The sequence below is a fragment of the Salarias fasciatus genome (assembly GCF_902148845.1).
Source record: "Salarias fasciatus chromosome 23 unlocalized genomic scaffold, fSalaFa1.1 super_scaffold_20, whole genome shotgun sequence".
Taxonomy (NCBI): Eukaryota; Metazoa; Chordata; class Actinopteri; order Blenniiformes; family Blenniidae; genus Salarias; species Salarias fasciatus.
In genome coordinates this window covers 14,139,987-14,165,695 of record NW_021941230.1, presented here as the reverse complement: position 1 = coordinate 14,165,695, position 25,709 = coordinate 14,139,987, and the positions used below count along the sequence as shown (strand labels likewise).

The following is a 25,709-nucleotide window of genomic DNA, read 5'->3' as shown; positions in this document are numbered from 1 at the left end:
ACAGCGAAACGGCACGTTTCAAAACCTTTGTTGCTAACAGAATATCTTTGATCCGAGAAGCAACCGAGCCCTTACAATGGATGTACGTCAGAACAACTGAAAATCCTGCAGATCAAGCTAGCAGAGGCCTGAAGGCAAAGAGTTTGATCGAAGGAGGAACATGGATAAATGGACCGGATTTTCTCCTGAATGAGAAAGACTGGCCGGAACAGCCTGGGCGAAAGAAGGAAAGTCTTGAAGAAGATCAAGAGGTCAAGACCACAGTCGCTGTCCACGCAGTCAAAGTTGAAGAAAGTATGACACCAATGAACCAGCTACTGACCTATCACTCTGATTGGAACAAACTGAAACGATCAGTGGCTTGGATTGTAAAGGTAAAGGATGCTCTGAAGAAACGTAAAGAAGAACGCAAGGAATCATTAAGAGCAATCAGCCAAACTGAAAATGACCCTGAAAAGCAAAGAAAAAAGTTGCAACAACATATGAAGAAATTTCAAACCGGAAAGAAATCCCTCACCTTGGATGATCTGGATGCTGCTGAAGCACAAATCATACAGTTCAGTCAAAGACAGCACTTTGAGGAGGAAATCAACGTTCTGAGAAAAGGAAGTCAGCTCAGTCGCAAAAGTGTGCTGTATAAACTTGATCCAATTCTCCAAGATGACATCTTAAGAGTAGGAGGAAGACTTAACAAGTCTGCTATGCCAGAAAGTGCCAAACATCCAGCAATTGTTCCCAAAATCAGCAAAGTTGCCACTTTGATCTTGAGGGACATACATCAAAGAACAGGCCACTGTGGACGTAATTATGTGTTGGCAAAAATGAGACAGAAATATTGGATCCCACAAGCCAATTCTGCAATCAGAAAACTCATCAATCGATGCACGGTGTGCCGTAGGATGACTGGCAAAGTTGGTGAGCAAAAGATGGCGAGCTTACCAAAAGATCGTCTCCAACCCGACCAACCTCCTTTCACGAACACCGGCGTTGATTACTTCGGCCCGTTTGAGGTCAAACGGGGCCGGGGTACTGTCAAGAGATATGGGGTAATGTTCACTTGTCTCACTCTCCGCGCCGTACACATTGAAGTTGCTGACAGCCTCGACACAGACTCCTGCATCAACGCTATTCGTCGTTTTATTTGTAGGAGAGGTCAAGTTAAAACCATCAGGTCAGACAATGGCACAAATTTTGTGGCGGCTGAACGAGAACTAAGAGAAGCCATCCAAGAGTTGGATAATGGCAGAATTGAGAGAACCCTGCAACCAAAGGGAATAAGATGGATATTCAATAGCCCGGCTGCCTCCCATCAGGGTGGGGTTTGGGAAAGGCAAATTCGCACTGCGCGAAGAATCCTCAATTCCCTACTGAAAGAACAATCAGTGAACGACGACTGTCTCCATACAATGATGTGTGAAGTCGAAAGTATAATCAATGGCAGGCCACTTACAAGCGTTTCAGATGATGCCAATGACATCGAGCCTTTAACACCGAATCATTTACTGCTTCTGAAGGCTCAACCAAACCTGCCTCCAGGCATCTTCAGCAAAGAGGACACCTACACAAGAAGAAGATGGAAACAAGTCCAATATCTCGCAGACTTATTCTGGACTCGCTGGACACGTGAGTATCTTCCACTTCTTCAGGAGCGACAGAAATGGCTGAAGCGTAGAAGAAACTTCATGGCAGGCGATGTTGTGCTCTTGGTGGACAGTTCCTCCCCTCGCAACTCCTGGGTCATGGGGAAGATAGTTGAAACACTACCAGACTCTAGTGGATCGGTGAGAAGAGTGAAACTGAAGACCAAAACCAGCACGCTGGAACGACCTGTAAACAAGCTATGCCTGCTTCAAGAAGCTACGTCAGAAGACTGAAGAAGAAGGACAAATTGATACTGATGGACATTCTTTAATTTAAGTGATTTTGGCTCTTTAATGTTTGAGTTTATAATTGTTTAGTTTTCCAGCCTCACCAATTAGGGGCCGGGTAATGTAAGAGCCAGTTCATGGGGAATTCATATAAAGAATAATTTAGATTTAAAATGTTTAAAAAATGCTTCATTTCATTTTTAAGAAATTCATGATGATTGTGATATGTCAAAGAATGCATAATTTAATTAATATAGAAAGAGAAATTTATTGTGAAATGTGATTTTGGCTTTCATTACGTATTACGTCATTTGATACTGCCTGCATGCACTTCAGATTGCAGCTGTAACTGATGGAAGCAACACAGTTTTTTGACCGTCTGTAACGAGCCTTATTTTTTTGTATGCTTTAAGTTTTCGAGTAAAACATCTTAAAAGAAGACTTGGTTTCAGTCGAGTGATTCAAATACTGGTTGTTAGACAAGCTGCAAAGGTGGTACAACGAACTTTGAAGTCACAGAGCGCCACTACAGGACGTATTTTGAATAGATGCGAGAATCCCGTGACGTCATATCGCGATATATCACCGAATCGATTTTTTTCAACACCCCTACTCGTTAGTATTTTTAGTGACAAGTAATCTAACTACCGACTTTTCCCAGCATTACACCGTTGCCATTGCTGACAATGAAACTCTGTGTTTCATCCCTACAATTCACCCTTTCAGCTGGTTTTTCCTCCTCCACAGTCCAGTGGAGTTTGTTTAGAGAAAGAAGGAACCTGATTGGTCCAAAGTGCGTCACGTGACGTGACAGAGATACAGCCACAGAGAGCCCTGATCATTCAAAGGCTTTTAAACTCAATGGAAGTTCAGACCTCTACTGACAAATATCCATGTCAGAAGCTGTGGAAATGTGATCTACAGAGACAAATCAGATTTGATGGTGTCTCAAATTATCACACAATAACATTTGAATCATTTAGATTCATGGAGTTCTTCCTGTTTGTAGTTTAGTCTGTCAAGTGTCCATTTATTTCATGAACCAGATGTTGAGTTTTTATAATAAATAACTCAACATGCATCTTAAAGTTCCATTCACAGGGATCCAGATTCTTTGAAGGATTTAAACGATTTTAACTTGCGAAAGTGACACAAGAGTGATTTTGCCTTGTAATTAAAAATATTGTAAACTAGTGACTTTCTTGAAGGAGTAAGTAGTAACTATAACTAACTACTTTTAAAAAGCAACCCGCCCAACACAGATGAAGAGTGGACTCTTGGTCCAGACTGCATTTGAACTGACTGTTCTTCCTGGTGGCCACCAGGGGGCGCAGGAAACCAAAGGAGCACAGCAGTGAATGTATGAAGAGCAGCTGCTTCCAGCTGATCCAGCTCCTGTACAGTTCACCTGTATGGAGCACAGCTCCTCCTTCAGGGACTGCTTCCTGGACGCCTGTCCACACTGACCACAGCAACAACCGCTGCTTGGGAGCAACTGAGGCTGAGCACAGAGCTCAGCAGGTAATCACATTACTCAGAGTATTCTGTGTTTGGTGGAGAGTGAGAGTTGTCAGAACACTGAGTGGATGGCACACTGTTTGTCCTTGTCTTTATTTCTGCTTACTGGTCTAAAACTAATGTAAACTACTCTGCTACATAACTTTGTCTTCACTGTTTCAGTAGTTAGAGAAAGTTACTGACGACATTTTATACAGGTAACTTGCAACTGTACCGGATTACATTTGTGACATAACGGTCCAAACCCTGCTGAACACATAACAGAATGTCAACCAGGGGAAACAGTAGAACCTCAGATGAATCAGGAAAAGCTCAGGGGAAAAATAGAAGCTCTGAGAAATCAGTAGAAGCCCAGAGGAAACAGCAGAAGCCCAGAGGAAACAATGGAGACTCAGAAGAATCCGTAAAGCCTCAGAAGAAACAATATAACCTCAAAGAAACAGTAGAAGCTTGAAGGAAACAGTTAGAACACAGAGGAAAGAGAAGAAACTCAAGACAACATGATGGAACCTCAGAGCAAACAGTAGAAACTCAGCTCAGCTCCAGCAGTTGAGGTATTTTCATCCTCAGATCTTTGTGAATTTGAGGTTTTTTTTCTGACAACATGATTTTGTTGGATACCAATCAGCTGATCTCTGGTTTGAGGAACAAACTGAAGCAGCAGAGAAGCAGCAGGAAATTAATCTGCTGTTAAACCAGGAAGGAAAGATTCATTTTTTAAAGTCAGAAAAACATACCTGAGCAGGTGAGATTCAGGGTTCGAGAGGAGATCCATGAGGCCACACAGTTCCACAGATCAGATCCAGATTGAACACAGTCTGAGTCGATTCTCCACATAGATTGACGTGACACATCAGGAGTTGGTTGTACAGAAACAACAGAGCCACAGTTCAGATGTTCACAGAAGAGAGCTGCTCTCTTCAGGATGTAGTCATAGCCCACCACAGGTCTCTGTTCACCAAGAACTTTCAGCTCCAGACTTCCTGCACAGCGACTGGCTCCTCCCACCAACCTGAACTCATCGACCCCTGAACCCAGAGCAGAGAGAGAAGAGTGAGAGGATGGAGTGAGAGTGAAGAGAAGAGGAGTGGAAGCCGCAGCTCCTCTTCTACCTGAGCAGGTGAGTCCAGCAGCTTTACCAGGTGAGCAGCTGCTTCTAGCTGAGCCTGAGCTTCTACAGTCCAGCAGAGCAGACTCATGGCCTCCACACTGGAACTCTGGGCTCCACCTGGGAGTCTGCACGTCTCCATAGAGCGCCCCCTGCAGGACTGAAGGAGCCCCACAGCCCAGCTCCCGACACACCACCTGTGCATCCTGCAGGTCCAGGTCTGCTTCACACACTGAGGACCAGGTCTGGTCAGACGGGTTAGTCTTCACCTGCAGTCTGCCTGAACAACGACTGGATCCATTCAGCAGCCGCACCGAGTCTGAACACCAGGGTTGGGGAGGAACAGAGTACATGTGACACAGTTACGTTAATAGGATACAAAAGAAGTGGAACTGTAATCCTTTACCGTACATAAAACATTTGTAATCTCATTACAGGTATATCTGATAAAAACATGGATTACTGAGTGGGATTACATTTGAAAATCAGAGTGAATATTCCAGACATATGAGCTGTCCAGACTTTACAGCACAAACCATGACACTACCATAGATATATGAAGAGAAGACACTATAGCTATATAGCGAGCAGTGATGAGAGTAAAGGCCCGTCCATGCTTCACATGTCTGCGTGGGTGCGCGTTGCGCATTGGTCCGCGTGACGTAAAAATCGTCATGAATTCCTGTCCGCTAGGGTCCGTGCGGACTGATACGCGGACGTCCGCGCAGCAGCCAGAATTTGAGACCGCGTTGCGCATTGCGCGCAGGTCGCGGAAGAGTGCGCCTGCGCCAGAGCGCCATAGCAAACAAAACATGACGGTAAACGTGAAAGTAGACGGAGCTCCAGCCTGATGGCTCCACTTAAAGACACCGAAAGAGTGAAAAACTCGTGGAGAGAGAGAGAGACTGTCTGGAGGGAGGAGAAGGTCTGTAGACAGAAGTGAAAAAGTAACTAATCGCTCCAGCGCCGCTCCGCGATTCAGAAACAGAAAAAAAGGCTAAATAAACTTTAATACTTAAAGATAATGTACTGACAATGTATGTGCTTAATTTTCTCTAAATAATCCGTAATAAGGAGCAGATAAACAGTCTGTAGAGCCGGAAAAGCTTCTCGAGGCTGCGTGGATCACCGCGCCTGCATGAGACGCGCACAGCTGAGCTCAAAATGTAGCATGGGAGAAAGCGCGTCCGCATCGGTGGTGCGCGGACCTTCCAAAGCGGACGCGGAAACGCGTACATGTGAAGCATGGACGGGCCTTAACTGTTAGTTTGTCTCCACTGGTTTGGTTCATTTCTTCAAACAGAAAATATAAACAAATAACCTCTAAGGTCATTTGGCAAAACAGTCTGACAGTTCAGCACAACACCAGGTCAATGGAGAATTTCTTGTTTGTATCTTTTTCTGTCAAGTGCTCATTTATTTCATTAGTCATATATTTAGTCTTGTAATAAATCACTGAACATGCACCTTAAAGTTCCATTAAGAGGGGATCCACATTCTTTGACACATTTCAACTCATTTGTTTTCTGGAGTAATGCAATCGTTGCTTTACCAAGTAGTTATTTTTTAAATATAAGACCTCAGTTACTTTGTAATGAGTAACTAGTAATTATAACTACTGATTTTTTTTAAAGTAATTTGCCCATTTGACATCCTACTTTACAATGCAGTACTGTGCTGTGCTCTGTGTACAAGTTGAAAATGTGCTGGTTGTTGTTTTGGTGGGGTTTTGTTGTACAATGTACACAGTTTGATGAGGATGTGGTGCTTGATTGTCCTAAATATTAAAGAAAAAAAAAAGTAACCCGCCCAACACTGATGAAGAGTGGACTCTTGGTCCAGACTGCATTTGAACTGACTGTTCTTCCTTGTGGCCACCAGGGGGCGCAGGAAACCAAAGCAGCCCAGCAGTGAATGTATGAAGAGCAGCTGCTTCCAGCTGATCCAGCTCCTGTACAGTTCATCTGTATGGAGCACAGCTCCTCCTTCAGGGACTGCTTCCTGGACGCTTGTCCACACTGACCACAGCAACAACCGCTGCTGGGAGCAACTGAGGCTGAGCACAGAGCTCAGCACGTAATCACATTACTGAGAGTATTTAGTGTTTGGTGGAGAGTGAGAGTTGTCAGAACACTGAGTGGATGACACACTGTGTTTGTCCTTGTCTTTATTTCTGCTTACTGGTCTAAAACTAATGTAAACTACTCTGCCACATAACTTTGTCTTCACTGTTTCAGTAGTTAGAGGAAGTTACTGACTACATTTTATAAGTCGGCCATAAGGTGAACTGGAGGTCGACCGATAGTGGATTTTTAAAGGCCGATATAATAACGATAGTTTGGAGCAGGGGAAAAGCCGATAGCCGATTAATTGGCCGATAGCCCAACACCCCTCTCCCCTGAAAAAATTCAACACTGTTGGAAATTAACACTCTCTGACTTTATTAGCACTGCTGAACATTATCCAAATATATAAAATTGCAAAGAAAACATAAAAATCAATATATTTAATTGAAACTTATGTGTATTCAATATCTATTAAAATTGACATGGATAATTTTGTTACACTTTAATATGGGGGGGTGACTTCATATTTTGTGAATGATGATACTGTATGCCATCAAAAATAAATAATAACACTAGTTAAACAAGGCATCTCGAGTTAAGGGATTCGAACTGTGATGTTCTCATCCTCCCATAAGCTGTAACCTTTATCCTTAACTTATGTCTTATATACTCTTATATAGCAGTTGTGTTTTTTATCACTACTAAAGAATGGTTTGTTTTTTTAATTAGGCTATCTTTTTTTGAAAGAATAAATTTGGAATTCATTTCCAAATATAGCCTATCTAACCCACTGCAGGAACAGTAAAAATTCCAATGGCAAAGTCACTATAACCTCCATAATATCTGTGGGAAAAATCGAAGAGGAGTGGGGGGGGGGGGGGGGGGGGGGGGGGCTGGTTTGTCTCAAACAGCAGCTAAAATTGCCAAATTTAAGGATTCATGGCAAACTAAGATGAACTGACTTCACAGAGAAAACTTTCTTTTAGCGTGTTTTCAACGAGCTGCTAATTGTTAGCTTAACAAGCATGTGTGGTTGTGTAAAACTCGGCTGTGGAAACGTCGCTGTTTATCCTAACATATGATGCATGTTTATGCTTGTTGAACAGGTGGAACTTATTTCCTCCACAAAGGAGGTGATGTATGTTGACTTTCAACTTGTGAAGGTTTTAATACACTTACAGAGATGCTAATCGTGTCTCCACGTCCCTCTCTCTGCTGCCGCTGTGCTGCTTGCTCCGTCTCTCTCTCTCTCTCTCTCTCTCCCTCCCTCTCCCGCCCCATGCCCCTGTGTGTGCAGAGCAGCCCCTCCCCTCTGTGATCAGAGAGACAGAGAGCAGCAGGTGAGGGAAGGAGCAAGGGCGCTGGTGAAAAAAAACAAACAAAAAAAAAAACAGCCATTGGCCACTATCGGGACCACTTGCCGTTAATTCCGATAGTTTGTAAAACGTCCCATCGGGCCGATTGATCGGCCAAACCGATGAATCGGTCGACCTCTAAGGTGAACCATGAAAAAGTGGCCAGAAAATGATTTTCATTCCCATGTCTGGGCACTACTTTTTAGATGCATTTTTGTTTAGAATATACCCTGACAGACTTCAGGTTAAAAGTTCTCCGCATACATGTTTTTTGTCAGAATGTCTCTAAATAAATAGAAATTGAGTCTTCAGTGTGCCGTCCTCTGCCAATGGGTGAGGGGGACACACCGTTCAGACATTCACTCATTATCTACCGCTTCTTCCCTTTTGGGGTGGCGGGTGGCTGGAGCCCATCCCAGCTGCTGTGGGCGAAGGCAGGGTCACCCTGGACAGGTGAGGGCGGGGTCACCCTGGACAGGTGAGGGCAGTGTCACCCTGGACAGGTCGCCAGTCTGTCGACATGCATGTTTTTGGACCATGGGAGGAAGCCGGAGAACCCGGTGAGAACCCATGCACACACAGGGAGAACATGCAAACTCCACACAGAAAGGCCCCAAGCCCCGGCCGGTATTTGAACCCAAGACCTTCATGCTGTGAGGCACAAGCGCTGCGCCACCTTGTGGCCCACCTGTCGGACAAGGTCTCATTACTGCTTGGTAGTTTAGTTTGACCTTCTGCAGTGTTGGTGTGGAGCATCGCTGCTGGAAGCAGTGACAGTTCTGATAAAGCTGGTGCTGCCATGCTGAACGCTCTGTATCTTCATCGCTCACATCTTCAGCAGAGGACTGGCCGTACAGGTGGCACACTACTGCAGAGTGCTTCAAAGACGTACTGGTCCAGGTTAAAACTACTACCCAGATCTGAAAAAGCAGTGAGGTGTTCTGCTTTCTCACAAGCTACAGGAAATGTCTTTCTTTTTCTTTTCCCCTTGACATGACGAGCACTAGCAGAGTCCCAGCCTGAGAAGGAGATGAACATGATCATCCCCCCCCCCACCGGTCTTTCCTGGGATGAAGATGATCTTTGTGGATTTGAGGTTTTTTCTGACAACATGATTTTGTTGGAGACCAATCAGCTGATCTCTGGTTTGAGGAACAAACTGAAGCAGCAGAGAAGCAGCAGGAAATTAATCTACTGTTAAATTAAGAAGAAAAGATTCATTTTTTAAAGTCAGAAAAACATACCTGAGCAAGTGAGTTTCAGGGTGTGATCGAGGCTCCATGATGATGACGACACACAGTTCCACAGATCAGATCCAGATTGAAAACATCCTGAGTCAATTCTCCACATAGATACTTTTGACACATCAATTGGTTGTACAGAAACAGCAGAGCCACAGTTCAGATGTTCACAGATGAGAGCTGCTGTCTTCAGGGTGAAGAAGAGATCGCTCATCACACGTCTCTGTTCACCAAGATATTTCAGCTCCAGACTTCCTGCACAGCGACTGGCTCCTCCCACCAACCTGACCTCATCGACCCCTGAACCCAGAGCAGAGAGAGAAGAGTGAGAGGATGGAGTGAGTGTGAAGAGAAGAGGAGTGGAAGCTGCAGCTCCTCTTCTACCTGAGCAGGTGAGTCCAGCAGCTTTACCAGGTGAGCAGCTGCTTCTAGCTGAGCCTGAGCTTCTACAGTCCAGCAGAGCAGACTCATGGCCTCCACATTGGAACTCTGGGCTCCACCTGAGAGTCTGCACGTCTCCATAGAGCGCCCCCTGCAGGACTGAAGGAGCCCCACAGCCCAGCTCCCGACACACCACCTGTGCATCCTGCAGGTCCAGGTCTGCTTCACACACTGAGGACCAGGTCTGGTCAGACGGGTTAGTCTTCACCTGCAGTCTGCCTGAACAACGACTGGATCCATTCAGCAGCCGCACCCGGTCTGAAGATAGGACAGGAGGTCACTGCAGCTACAGCCTCACTCACACACACTGCAGCTACAGCCTCAGAAAACACTGTTCCTACAACCAGAAACACTATAGCTACACTCTCACAGGACAGAAGACAGGATCAGAACACAAAACATCACAACAGTTTTTTTTCCTGACAGTGAAACTGAAGACAACTGAGATGGAAGCATCACACACACACACACACACACACACACACACACACACACACACACACACACACACACACACACACACACACACTTTCATTCCTGCATCTGGTCCTCTTGTTGTTTTGTATCTATTCTTTATTTCACTCCTGCTGAGTCTTTATTTAATTCTGTTTTTGATAAATGAATCTGTTTTTTCAACTTGACTCCACAGCAACATGAAAGCCTGTGTGTCTGAACTGCTGGTTTATGTGAACAGATGGAAAATAAAAACCTTGAATCTTTACTGACTGATCCATCTTGATGTCATGTTAGAAGCTTTCTGTCTGAACTCACCATGTGGAGAACATGCAGTTAATGAAACCTCACTGGTCTTACCTGAGCACCTGAGATTAATGGAAGAGGGAGAAACAGAGGACTCAAAGCAATTCTTCAAATCTGACAGAGACTGGGAACATCGAGGGTCGACCCTCCACACAGATCTTCCTGAGGACTCAGACTTTGTATTGAAGGAAACAGCAGAGCTGCAGTCCAGACGTTCACAGACTGCAGTTGAGAACTTCAGGTTCCAGTCATAGTCCTCCACTGGTTTCCATTCTCCGAGGAGTTTCAGCTCCAGTCCACCTGAACAGCCAGAGCTTCCTCCCACCAACCTGAACTCACCATCAGCCTCTGAGCAAAGAGTACAAAGTCAGCAAGAACAAAGATTCTCTTTCTGTTTTCATCTCTGAGGACTGTCTTTACCAGCTGGACGGTTTCTGTCTTCCAGATGGACTCCTGAGGGGAGACAGAGACAGAGTTCAGGACTCATCAGGTTTCAGTGATTTTCACTTCTCATCATGCAGCTTCAGTTCAGAGTCGACTTTCCAGTGAAATATGTTTGATCTGAAGATGAGCTGCAAGTATGAAGAGTCCAGCTCAGGTCAAGAGCATCCAGACTGGGCCAACAGAGGTCAAAGGTCGAACAAAAAGCAAAAAAAAGTTTTTGTCGTCCATCTCCTGAGCATGAGCAGAAGCCCTGTCGACCCGGCCGTGCTGTGCATGTGCAGCAGCAGAGTTTCCCCAGTCCACCAGGAGACACTGTCTCCTTTCCTGTCCTCTACCAGGAGACAGAGCCCAGTGTTTTCAACAACTTCCACCCTGGAAGCCATTTCCAAAAACTGCTGTTTTTAGAGACTCCGAGCATCGTTGTCATGGAAACAGAAACCCCAAAAACACAACTAGAGTGGTGTTTTCTTCATGAAGGCAAAACTTTTCCAAAACTAAAGCTCCAGAACGATTTGTTTCCTCTTGAAACGTTGTTGTGTAAACGGGACCGGAGAAACTAAATCTGGGAATACGTCTGAAAACCATGACCTGTTTCAGCTCTCAGGCAGGTTTTGGAGTCGCAGCAGGTTCGTTTTGTGCTGGTTTGGGGTTTTTCTCAGGACTGGGACGGTATTGACATGACGATCAGCTGTCTGTCTCTGCAAACTGGTAAATCCCCAAAAGAGATGAAAACGGCTGGAGTCATTCCACTGGACAGAACTGGAGACACTAGATCAATAATTACAGGTCCGTTTCTTTACTCGCACAGTTTTCCAGAATCACAGAAAAAGTTTTCACTGGATGAATCTACTGACAAACACAAGCTGCTGTGTGAAAGTCACCATGGATCCAGATCACAGAGATCCACATCACTGCATTAACAGAGTTCATGGAGAGAACCAGCAGCTCCACACACACAAAGAATGAAGCAGCTCCAGAGTTCACTCATCTGAAAAAGCATTGGACTCAACAAATCATGAGATATTCATCAATAAACTGGAGTTCTGCTGTCAGGGGCGTGGCTTCACACTGGAGGAAAAGTTACTGAAGCATCAGACAACAGTTTGTCAAAACGGGAAATTTTCAGTCTTTATGCTTGGACATTGCTTATGGTGTCCACCAGGGGTCAGTATCGGGACCAAAACTCTTTATTCCAGAAATGACAGTTGTTTTCAGTCACTCTGGTTCATTCCTCACATCACTTTTTACTTTTGCACAACAGTGGATGCATTCCTCAAAACAATTAGAAAAAGAAGTAAAACCGAGTAGAAAACCTGCAAAACACATCACTTGCTCAAAATGGACAGTTCATTCCTCAAAAGCAAGTTTTCCTGCTGCTTATCAGAGCACATCAGCCTTCACAGGGCCCAGCGCACGTTCAATCCTTCATCCTGCACAGACTCCATTACCCATACTGCCCTGGGCTTCACCACAGAAGTGCGCATGCCTGCTTCAAGCTGCCTGCAGTCAACATGGCAGTCCAGCCACAGCGTGTGGAACCGGAGCTCTTCAGTTCACAAAATACAAGGAGAACTCTGCCACGCTCTCCTGGCTCAAAGCTCCAACAAGAAGAGAAACAGAGTTCATCTGGACTGACGGGACATGAGCAAACCTTCATGTTATCAAACAGCACAGAGCTGGAGGACAGCAGCTGAGGACTGTCCACAAGCAGTGGACACTTGTTAGAAGGAAGAGAACCTGCTGCTGTGATGAGAACAAATGACTGAATGTTGAGGAGGCTGAACTGACTGCTGAGCAACAGGAAACAGTCATGAGAGAAAAGCTCCAAAGCCACTGAGAAAAACTGTCATGAAGGAAGTAAAACCTGTAAAATACTGCAGTTTATCTTGTTTTCTGATGACACAGATATTTTCTGTCCAGGGAGAATTTAGAGCAGCTCTCAGAGGAAATCAACTCAGAACTGAACACATTCAAGAAGAGCTTTGATTCAAACAAACTCTCAGTAAATTCTGTTGTTTGGAAGTCATGAGGGGAATATAGAGACTCTAAAGTTCTGACAGAAGGTGTAGAAGCAGACAGAGTTCCAGAAATCAAGTTTCTGAGGGTGAAAATCAACAAGAAGATCTGCTGGAAACCTCACATCAAACATGCTGAATCCACAACATCCACAAGTCTTCAGTCCTCAGCAAAGCAGAATCCTTCCTGAACAGCAAAGCTCTCCAGATGAGATCTTGTTCCCTGATACTGTCGTACTGGAACCACTGCCTGGAGGTTTGGAGCAGCAGCTCCAAATCCTCACTGCAGAAAACAGCCATCAGGAGGATCCATGAAGCAGCTTTCAGGACCACACTAATGTCTTCCTTCCAGCTGGTGGAGCACTGAAACTCCCCGATGGAGGAGAATTCCCAGCAGAGAGAGAAGCAGCAGTGAGCAGCAGAGTCCTACCTGAGCTCCACAGCAGCAGCAGCAGCAGCAGCTTCAGCTCCATGTCCAGCCAGACCACGTCTCTCTGAGCGTCTGATCGGCTCTGTCTCTGGATACGTTTCCAGGTTGAGAAACGTTTGTAACCATGTTGAGCAAGAAGAGATTTCCTGAGAAACGGACTTGTATGATCAGATCTGATAGGAGGCTGCTGTCACACGTCAGGATGTGGTTGTGTTTCCATGACAGAATTAGAGATCTCCTCTCAGATTAAAGCAGTCTCTTTCAATCAATCAATCAATCAATCAAACTTTATTTGTAAAGCACTTTTCATATTCATAAAAAACAGCGCAAAGTGCTAAACAGTAAAATCTGTCATAAAAAAAAATAGCAAAATGCACCATCAATCAGGGTCGTATGCACAGAAACACACACAGAGAGACACACACACTCCCAGTTTGTTTCACAAATAAGTGGAGACATGGCATGGCACTGAGCATCATGGGAAACACCATTGATTTGTCTCAGTTCTCAGTGTGCCAGTACTCTCTTTTTGCATAATTCAGTCTTTTAAATTAATAAATAAATAAATAAATAGCCTAAATAAATAAAAAAATCAATCAATCACGAAGTGCACGCATGGCTCATGCAGAAACAAACCTGCCTCTACAAACTCATTTTTTCCCTCCTGGTTTGTCACGTTTGTTGAGCTTTCCCTCTCCAGCAGCCAGCAGAGCACGGATGCAGCGAAAGATGTTGTATGTGAGTTCCAGGGCAGCTGGATGGAGTCAGACAGAGAATCTGTCAACAGCTCATGCACACTTCTCTCCTAAAGCTCAGAGCAGTATGGGTAATCAAGTCTCTGCAGGATGAAGTGGTTAACGTGTGCTCGGTACTGTGAAGGCTGATAAGTGGCGGGAACAGCGATTTGAAGGGTTAAAGTTCGGCTGACCAGATCCTGACTCCCCAGATGTGAGACCAAGACTGTGGCTGTGTGGGACGATGTGGGACACCAACGCAGTCTTCATGTGTCGAGTCCAAAATAACATAAAAAAAAAAACATTTCCATGCTGCCGCTCATCTTATAACATTCTAAAGCTTTGCTGTGATGGGGAGTGCTGCTGGTGGCAGCTGGAGGTCAATTTATTTGGTGGGGCGCCTCGTCGTTCTTCAGTTTCATCCAAAACCGTGAGTGTTAACTGAAATACAGAACGTTCATTCCCCACATAGTGATGGAGAATCTAACAGGAGCCTCAAGCTGCAGCCAGCAAACCGCTGGTTGGTTCAATTTAATTTATATTAATCAGCAATTGGTGGAATCAGTACTAAAAACTGCCACACACTGTTTGGCAGATCATTTATAGAAAATGAAGCAAATACATTGTTGGTTTATTGAGAATTTTTTCTACTTCCTGGTGCCGGGGGAGGAGGGCCCCCTTTGTCCCCGGCCCCCTCTCTTCTCCAGCCACCACTGCATGCTGCACCGTGTGCTGAACGCTGGTTCTTTCAGCTGCTGTTCCCTCCTCTGGGTTTGAATCTTCTTTGGCTTCTGGCAGGAACATGTCCAGAGAACAGGAAGCCTCCTTCTGAGGAACACCTTTCTTGAGAGTCTCACATTCTCAGTGTGAAACGGAAGAAAGACTTCGGCAAGACCTCCAGTTCTCTCTGCTCTGCATTAGTTTGCTGCCGGTTCTCCTCTGAGGTTCCGTCCGTCCCGCGTCCCGGTTGATGGACAAGACCACACAGTGCGGCCAGGACACTCATTTGATGTTAGAAGCCTCGGAACTCTGTACAGGCGCGTACCGGCCCATTTAAACCACTGAATATCTTCACGATATATGTCAGTGAAGTGTTGGGGGTCGGGGTCTGAATGGAGGAAACACATCCAGCAGTGATGCAGCGACTGAGGATGAACTGACTTTAAAAGCAGCTCCAGCAACACCTTGGTGAGTCGGAGCCGTCCAGCCAATCAGGGAGAGAATACCAGGCTGCTGAGGGAGTGGACAGACTGGCTCCTCCAGAGCTCCACACACTGCAGGAGTTCTGGAAACAAAGACTGAACATGTTCATGATGGAGCATCTCCCCTTCTGAGAGCTGCTGAGAGGATCTCTCTGATCACTCCTCACTCCACAGGAACATCACACACCATGTGGTTCTCTCACATCCATCAGATCCGGCCTGATCGGAATTTACTGATTGTAATCCTGTTTGAGAACATAAAGAATGAAGAAACACAAACGTGTTGAGGTGTGTGAACATCAGTTTTCAGCCTGCAGATGATACACAGAGATAAATCAGACTGCTTTAATCTGAGAGGAGATCTCTAATTCTGTCATGAAAACACGAACACATCGTGACATGTGACAGCAGCCTCCTATCAGATCTGATTATACAAGTCCGTTTCTCAGGAAATCACTTCTTGCTCAACATGGTTACAAAAGTTTCTCAGCCTGGACAAATAAAGAGTTAAAACTACAACAAAAATATACAAGTCCAACAAACTGATGCAAATGACAACAAAATGTTCCATTTCAGGGGGGAAGGCACATGGAGGACGACCCAAGATGCCAGTCACTCCCAGAGTTGTGTGTAAAGTTCTTTTTTTTGTCCATGAGGAGAAACAACAACCCAAAGTCTCCAAAACAAAAGGAGGAGTCCAGCATGGACTCAGGAGCCAGATCCAGAAACCAGAAGCTGCTTCAGCAGAGGGCAGAGAAACAGGAAAGAAGATCCTCCAGACCGCCTGGCAGGAGCTCAGCGTGCAGCTCTCTCTGCTGACCGACTGAACGGGAACAGCATCGACTCAGAGCAGGAAGACAAGACGACCCCCCAACCTGAAGACAGACCGAAGCCCCGATGAGCCCCGGGCTCCAGGTGACCCCCATGAGCCCAGACCACCAGGTGACCCCCATGAGCCCAGACCACCCGGTGACCCCCATGACCAACGAGACACAGGTGAAGCACATCAGGGTGGAGAACAGCGATCAGACATGAGGAGGGGAAGCAGCAGAGGCTACCAAAAACTGCTTTTCAGGATACTTGGGGTCCGTTCATGCTGGGTTTCCAGCTCTGATTCACTCATTACTGTATCAGGTAATATTTGTACTGGAGTTAACACACAGTTGAGCAGTGAGCAGTGGTGGGATGGGTGGGAATGTTTCTCTCTTTTTTATGTTATTATTATTATTAGTAGCAGAAGTAGTATTTTTTTAATTATTATTATTTCTTTGTAATTCTGTCATTTTTAGACAGGTACACCTGTCTTTTAAGGTGACTCACAGATTATATCTGTATTTTATGTTTATTTTCACTTGTAAGACGATTATGTGGGCCGATTATTTTTTCCACAAGTTTACATTTACCGTCAATTGAAAACAATAAAAATATTTTAAATAAAAAAAATAATAAAGAAAATCCAAAATTATGGAATTATGGAAAAAATTAAGATATAAATGTGACAGTGAATAAAAAAAGTTTGAATGAATAAATAAAATGTCTGATGAAAATAAAATATAGACACAAATAATTTGGAGAAAAGAAAATGTGAAAGTATATAGAAATAAATACAGACATCACAATTAATGACGAAAGAAATTAGAAATTTTGAAAAATTTGAAAAAAATCACAAAATCAATGAACGGACGAGAGGTGTCCCCGACTAAGAATTTCCATAGTCGAATCTGATTCGTCCGATCCTGCCAATAGTCGACTGACAGATTATATATATATATATATATATATATATATATATATATATATATATATATATATATATATATATATATATATATATAACAGCATGCAGGCAGGTAAAACAACACCTATTTTTTTCCTACACACTGAAACAGAGACTGGAACAAAGTGTCGGTAACTCTAAACATCAAACAAATGAAGTTCAAATGACCAGAACCAAACCCTCTTCTAACAAACGGGCTAAAGCATGTCATTTATTTATTTCTAAAAGCTCTGTAGATAAGCTCACATTTTTTGGCTAAACAATTTCTCACATTATCTGCTCAAATTAAATGAAATAGGCTTAATTGCACTATGTCGGTCTGTTTCGCAGCACAACATCCCTGCAAAAACAAACACTAAATTCAACAGAATAAGCATTTTCGATAAATAAAAATAATAATATAATAATAACCTAAAATATTACAATTAAACGAAATAAAAGTCAGCATTAAAAATGAGAACTGAGTAACAGAACCGTCTTTTATTAGCCCAATTATCTGGCTACTGACCCGTTTAAGGTGGAAAGCCATGTTGTTGTGAAGTGATATGAAAGGACACAATTTGCATTTGACTTTTTTTAGATCATCTTTGACTTGGTCTGAAGTTCTGTTGTTTTTTTTTTTTTTTTTGTTTGTTTGTTTTTTTGTTGTTGTTGTTGTTTTTCGACATTGTGAGCCTTTTAAAGTTAAACCAAATCACCACCGAGATGCTGCTCTGTGATGGAGCTCTGCGCAAAATCGGGTTGTGCCACTCGCCATGGTGGTTCATTCACAAACACTAAATAGATATAATATTGAATAAAACTACAAGTTAAGTACATTTATCCACAGTGTACTTGATAGGCTAACATGTATATCAAATAGGATTTACATCATGTTTATTTGGAAAAAAAACAAGCAATTCTATGTAAAATCAGTCATTCAGCACCCCCATACAGCTGGAATGGAATGGTCCTCGTTTCATAACCACATCTTGCAATGCTTCCACTATATAGGCAGTGGAATCAGGCCCCTTGGAACGAATCATCGAATCGTGGAATATTTGAGGACACCCCTAGAATGGACTGAGGTGAAAATGGCAAAATAAATAAATGTTTTCACTCACATTTTATAGGTTTTCTCAAGAAAGACAAATATAGATTTATTTTGTATGATTTTCTGGCACATACATTTATATATTGGCCCATTTTTTTATTTCTGTATTTATTCTTAATTGTGTCCGTTTCGTTCCTCCATAGTTTGACGAACCTCCAGCATAAATCAGACTGCCTTTAACTTAAACTCCATGAAGTTTTGATTCATTCTTTAAAATTTAATTTACAGAGAAATGCAAAAACTATCTCAGAATTCATCTTTTGAAGTGAAAATCAGAGAGAAAGTGGTTCAGTGGCTGGAGTTCAAAAGAAGAACTGAAATATTTACTGACAGCCAGTTATCTTCAACAGTCAATGTCAAGTACAACAAGTCAACACTGTAAAACACTTTTTCAAACGAGTTTCAAGCTTGGTTTTGTTTGGATTCACACTGCTGACAGTGTGTAGAGATTCACCTCACCTCAGGTCTCTGAATGAATCCAAGTCATCATCAATGAGTCGTGGAGCAGAACAATCACTTTAATGGATCAGTTATTTTTAATGATCACATCAGTACTGCTGGACTTAATACATTACAAATTACTTGCACAAGTACTATGAAGTACTATTAGTGTGTAGTTTTCCTGGAATTCATTGCCAAAGTTCCCTGTTGTAAATAAAAGCCAATTTTGCCTGACTTTGGTGACAAATGACAGGAAAAGTCCACAGTAAAAGTACTTCACAGTACTTGTACAAGTAATATTTAATGTACTAAGTCCAGCAGTACTGATTTTGTGGACTACTTATTAAAAAAAAGGATTTTATTGCACTTCAAAGTCGGGCGAAATTGGCTTTTATTTACAACAACAGGGAACTTTGGCGACACATTACAGGAAAAGTACACAGTAAAAATACTTCAAAGTCCTTGTACAAGTAATATGTAATGTGTTAAGTCCAGCAGTACTGATTTTGTGAACTACTTATTGAAAAAAAGGATTTTATTGCACTTCAAAGTCAGGCGACAATGGCTTTCATTTACAACAACAGGGAACTTTGGCGACAAATTACAGGAAAAGTACACAGTAATAGTACTTCATAGTACTTGTGCAAGTAATTTGTAATGTATTAAGTCCAGCAGTACTGATGTCGTGGACTACTTATTGAAAAAAAGGATTTTAATGCACTTCAAAGTCAGGCGAAATTGGCTTTTATTTACAACAACAGGGAACTTTGGCAATGAATTCCAGGAAAAGTACACAGTAAAAGTACTTCATTGTCATTGCACAAGTAATATGTAATGTACTAAGTCCAGCAGTACTGATTTTGTGGACTACTTATCGAAAAAAAGGATTTTATTGCACTTCAAAGTCAGGCGACAATGGCTTTCATTTACAACAACAGGGAACTTTGGCGACAAATTAGAGGAAAAGTACACAGTAATAGTACTTCATAGTACTTGTGCAAGTAATTTGTAATGTATTAAGTCCAGCAGTACTGATGTCGTGGACTACTTATTGAAAAAAAAGGATTTTAATGCACTTCAAAGTCAGGCGAAATTGGCTTTTATTTACAACAACAGGGAACTTTGGCAATGAATTCCAGGAAAAGTACACAGTAAAAGTACTTCATAGTCATTGCACAAGTAATATGTAATGTACTAAGTCCAGCAGTACTGATTTTGTGGACTACTTATCGAAAAAAAGGATTTTATTGCACTTCAAAGTCAGGCGACAATGGCTTTCATTTACAACAACAGGGAACTTTGGCGACAAATTACAGGAAAAGTACACAGTAATAGTACTTCATAGTACTTGTGCAAGTAATTTGTAATGTATTAAGTCCAGCAGTACTGATTTTGTGGACTACTTATTGAAAAAAAGGATTTTAATGCACTTCAAAGTCGGGCGAAATTGGCTTTTATTTACAACAACAGGGAACTTTGGTAATGAATTACAGGAAAACTACACAGTAATAGTACTTCATAGTCATTGCACAAGTAATATGTAATGTACTAAGTCCAGCAGTACCGATTTCTTTGGCTACTTATTAAAAAAAAGGATTTTATTGCACTTCAAAGTCGGGCGAAATTGGCTTTTATTTACAACAACAGGGAACTTTGGCGACAAATTACAGGAAAAGTACACAGTAATAGTACTTCATAGTACTTGTGCAAGTAATTTGTAATGCATTATGTCCAGCAGTACTGATTTCGTGGACTACTTATTGAAAAAAAGGATTTTAATGCACTTCAAATTCGGGCGAAATTGGCTTTTATTTACAACAACAGGGAACTTTGGCGACAAATTACAGGAAAAGTACACAGTAATAGTACTTCATAGTACTTGTGCAAGTAATTTGTAATGTATTAAGTCCAGCAGTACTGATTTTGTGGACTACTTATTGAAAAGAAGGATTTTATTGCACTTCAAAGTTAGGCGAAAATGGCTTTTATTCACATCAACAGGGAACTTCGGCAATGAATTACAGGAAAAGTACACAGTAAAAGTACTTCATAGTCATTGCACAAGTAATATGTAATGTACTAAGTCCAGCAGTACTGATTTTGTGGACTACTTATCGAAAAAAAGGATATTATTGCACTTCAAAGTCAGGCGACAATGGCTTTCATTTACAACAACAGGGAACTTTGGCGACAAATTACAGGAAAAGTACACAGTAATAGTACTTCATAGTACTTGTGCAAGTAATTTGTAATGTATTAAGTCCAGCAGTACTGATGTCGTGGACTACTTATTGAAAAAAAGGATTTTAATGCACTTCAAAGTCAGGCGAAATTGGCTTTTATTTACAACAACAGGGAACTTTGGCAATGAATTCCAGGAAAAGTACACAGTAATAGTACTTCATAGTCATTGCACAAGTAATATGTAATGTACTAAGTCCAGCAGTACCGATTTCTTTGGCAACTTATTAAAAAAAAGGATTTTATTGCACTTCAAAGTCGGGCGAAATTGGCTTTTATTTACAACAACAGGGAACTTTGGCGACAAATTACAGGAAAAGTACACAGTAATAGTACTTCATAGTACTTGTGCAAGTAATTTGTAATGCATTATGTCCAGCAGTACTGATTTCGTGGACTACTTATTAAAAAAAAGGATTTTAATGCACTTCAAATTCGGGCGAAATTGGCTTTTATTTACAACAACAGGGAACTTTGGCGACAAATTACAGGAAAAGTACACAGTAATAGTACTTCATAGTACTTGTGCAAGTAATTTGTAATGTATTAAGTCCAGCAGTACTGATTTTGTGGACTACTTATTGAAAAGAAGGATTTTATTGCACTTCAAAGTTAGGCGAAAATGGCTTTTATTCACATCAACAGGGAACTTCGGCAATGAATTACAGGAAAAGTACACAGTAAAAGTACTTCATAGTCATTGCACAAGTAATATGTAATGTACTAAGTCCAGCAGTACTGATTTTGTGGACTACTTATCGAAAAAAAGGATATTATTGCACTTCAAAGTCAGGCGACAATGGCTTTCATTTACAACAACAGGGAACTTTGGCGACAAATTACAGGAAAAGTACACAGTAATAGTACTTCATAGTACTTGTGCAAGTAATTTGTAATGTATTAAGTCCAGCAGTACTGATGTCGTGGACTACTTATTGAAAAAAAGGATTTTAATGCACTTCAAAGTCAGGCGAAATTGGCTTTTATTTACAACAACAGGGAACTTTGGCAATGAATTCCAGGAAAAGTACACAGTAATAGTACTTCATAGTCATTGCACAAGTAATATGTAATGTACTATGTCCAGCAGTACTGATTTCTTTGACTACTTATTAAAAAAAAGGATTTTATTGCACTTCAAAGTTTGGCGAAATTGGCTTTTATTTACAACAACAGGGAACTTTGGCGACAAATTACAGGAAAAGTACACAGTAATAGTACTTCATAGTACTTGTGCAAGTAATTTGTAATGTATTAAGTCCAGCACTACTGATGTCGTGGACTACTTATTGAAAAACAGGATTTTAATGCACTTCAAAGTCAGATAACAATGGCTTGTGTTACTATGTCTAATGAACTTTGGCAACAAATGAGAGTAAAAGTACACAGTACTCATACTTCATAGTGTTTATGAAAGTAATATATAATTTATGAAGTGCAGTAATATATAATCATCAATATATAATGTATTACATGCAGTGAGCTGTGTTCCGTACTGCTCCACTTTTTTTTAAATGGGTTTTGGAACGGTGTTACCGTAATGCTCGGTGTATTTGCGCACAGCTAGTGAACGTGCGGCTCATTTGACTGCGGGCTAAGAAGTGTAGGCTCACTTGACCGCAGTCTCTTTCACTGCTGCAGTCACAAAATGCTCTTCTGACCTGCAGCAAAATTATCTGACGCCAACATGCATAGTGAAACAACCTTCGTTACACATATTAAAATTAATCAATGTGCAGGAACTCTGCTTTTCTCGCTTGTCTTTAATTACTGTCCGTTCAGTGTTTTCTAAAGTTTACAGCGGTGCAGCACGAAAAGTGTCCGGCTGTGTTGCTGTGCCAGTGAAAGAAGGTTCCTACCTGGAACACGCTGACATCCGTTATCGCTGTGGCAGCAAGAAAAGCCTCCTTCTGGAACATAAGTTTGATTTTCTCAGTTGAACAGAGTCGCTGGGAGATGCCAATCCACGTGGGTCATCACACCTGAAGAGAAGGAGCTCTAGCGATAATCTACCAGAGAACTGGAAGGTGTCACTTTTCTGTGAAACCTGCAGATGCAGAGCTTCATCTCATGTCTTCCTCTTCTGCTGATGTTTGAGACATGAAACACTCTTCATCATGTTGAAGAGCAGAAGGACTTCTTCCTTCAGATTTCACTTCAATCTCTGCAGAGCAAACTGGTGAAACTCAGGACTGTTGTAATTCCTACATCTGTCCACAAGAAGGCGTGAAAACAGGAAGCCCTCTCGATTGAGAAATGGAGGTTTGCCCTCTGGTGGTCAAAAGAAGGAACTACTACCACTGTTTAAAGCTACAATGAAAAAATATAATTAAACTTCTGGGATTAAATTTACAATTTACCGCCTGGAGACAGTTCATCAAAGATTCCTGATTAACTTCCGATCGTGTATCAAAGATTCATTTGCTAAAATCTCCACCATTTACTCTCCTGACCACGGCTGGATGAGTGGACGGTCGCCCTCTGGTGGCCACAAGTGGAAACGAAAAATAAAGTCAGTAAGTGAAGATCATCACATTTCCTTTTTTGTTCCTTCAAATTAAAACTTCTCAGACGGCGAGGAATTTAAAGCCGACATTCAAAGACTTCAAAAGAGCATTGGAGTAAATTAATTTATGACAAAGTAACGAGCATCTACTGGTTTTTCCCTTTACAATAAAAAATATAGTTATTGCTCAGACAGCAACTGCTTTTAAATTAGCTTTCGTCTACAGTAGTTTTTCGTGTTGGATAAATGAGCTTTGACTCCATATAAGTACATCTGAAGACAAACAGCCGTGATGAGGCAGTGGTGTCTCCACTTCTGCACATTGTAGTTTTCAAAAAGTTCATTTTCCAAAAAAAAAAACAAAAAAAAAACTGTGAATTAGCTTCACGCTCTTATACTGTAAAAATTAAAAATCTATTACTAATATGCCACTCATTTGAAGAACAGTAACAACAGTCACATTTGGGATGTTTTCCTCTACTATTTTCCGTCTATATTGCTTGAAATTAAGCTTAATTCATTTTCAAAAACACTCAGCAGATTTTCAGTCTTACAATAAAATCACATTTTCATGATTAGAATATGAGAGAATGAGTTTATTAGAACCACAGAGAAGGAAAAAACAAAAACAGGCGAGATAAATTGAACTTCACAGCATAAATGTAATGATCAGATTTGACCACAGGAGGGCAGCAGAGCACTTATTCTGAATCGAGATCAAATCAATTTATTGGTTTAAGGTTTTATACAGGATTTTGATTTCCGTTTAGTTCTGTTTTTTTTTTTTTTTTCATTTTTGGCCAAAGCCTGGTTTTACTCATGTTAAATAAATGTAATTTGCACTTCCATGGCGAAAAACATAACAAACAAATTGTCTATTGCTGCTGGGTCAGAGGGGAAGAGAAGCTCCTGGGTTGGAAAGGAGCCCTGCCTCTCTCTCTCTCCTCACTTCAGCTGGTTTCCCTTCAATGGAGAAAAAAATGTCATTTAGCCAAAGGTTTTACAGAACAGATTAAACTGAGTGATAGGGATGGGTACCGAATTTCGGTAATGTTTTGGTACCGACCGAATTCCCGCTGAAGTACCGAGTATCGATTCACGGGAAATCCGTCGGTACCACATTTCGGTACCTGAACGCACCTTTTTTTTTTTTTTTTTTTTTTGACCCTGAACGCACCTTGACATCATGCATCGGCAAGAGCGGAGGACACGGTGACGCGGTTATGTGGGTCCAAAATCTTCGGAGTATTTTGACTCGCAGACCGGGAGCAAATATATAATATACCGGGAGAGCAGACACGCACACGGGCCGTGAGAGCGGGCAGGGGCGGGGCAGGGGCGGGGCGGGGGCGCGCTTGTGGCTGCCGGCCGGAATAGACCCCACTGGCCTGGAACACACCGGCCGTTCGGGAAACCTCCCGATGGCCACCCCGCCCCTGTTCGGAGTTGTTCGCGGGAGGAACAAGCCGCTTCTGCGGCTTCTGCTTCTGCGATGGTCGCTCCCGGTGCATGTCACTTCCTAAACAATGCTCTGCGCATGCGCGGCTCGAAACAAGAGCGCGCATCGAGGCGGCGACTCAACATGATATGTCATCACGCAAAAGCGGTCCCACGTGGCGTTTGATTGGCATTATGACTGCCCAATCACGAGTTGGAACCATACAATTCTGATCCTCCAGTATACCTTTGAGTGTTTGTTTACTGTAGAGGTGCCTGGTGCTGCTAATGTGAAACATTTTATACAGTTATTTATTTTGAAAGTTGTTTGTTATTGTATGGGCAGCAGGTGCAAATGTGAAACATTTCATACAGCTATTTATTTTGAGTCTATTTTTATTATGTTATTTATTATTGTTATTTATTTAAATTTTTTACTTTATCCCCACACACATTTTTCTCAAGTTCTATGTTGCAGTTATTTCAGTTGATGTTATTGAAGCATAAATGTTGAAAATTCCAAAGTTTTGACTATGTTTTTAAATATACAAAATAACTTTAATTACCAAATGCATATTCCCCCCCCCCCCCAAAAAAAAGTATCGAAAACCGGTACCGAAAAATACCGGTATCGATTCACAGGTACCGAGTATCGGTATCGTATCGATTCAGATGTGAAAGGTACCCATCCCTACTGAGTGAGGCAGTCTCAAAAGCCTTGTAAAAATCCATGTTTCCCTCGTCCTAACAGGTGATACTAAAGACTTTCTAATATCATGTGGTCATGAAGGTGAGATCAGCCAGGGTGTCAAACTGAATCCCTGAAGGGCCGGCATCCTGCATGTTTTAGATGTTTCTCCTCAAGGTTGGAAAAAGGACCAATCATGAGCCCCTCACTGCAATCAGCTGCGTTACAACTGGGGAGACCTGAAACCTGCAGGATGCTGGGCCCCAGGACTGGAGTTCAACACGTGGTCACTCTGTGGGATCAGTGGTGTGCCGTAGTGTGGGTTGTACTGGAGGCTTCCATCTC

At 42.2% G+C, this 25,709-nt stretch overlaps 1 protein-coding gene across 1 annotated transcript in view; it reads right to left on the bottom strand.

Moving 5' to 3' along the window:
* Window positions 1-1,642: 1,642 nt before the first annotated feature.
* LOC115383653 (scavenger receptor cysteine-rich type 1 protein M160-like) overlaps window positions 1,643-25,709 on the bottom strand; it is a 39,777-nt gene continuing 15,710 nt past the window's right edge. The window contains exons 8-9 of the mRNA XM_030085785.1: window positions 4,766-4,813; window positions 1,643-1,770 (exon numbers count right to left, since the gene is read on the bottom strand). Coding sequence (XP_029941645.1) covers window positions 1,643-1,770; window positions 4,766-4,813 — 176 coding nt within the window. The remainder of the gene's footprint in view (window positions 1,771-4,765; window positions 4,814-25,709) is intronic.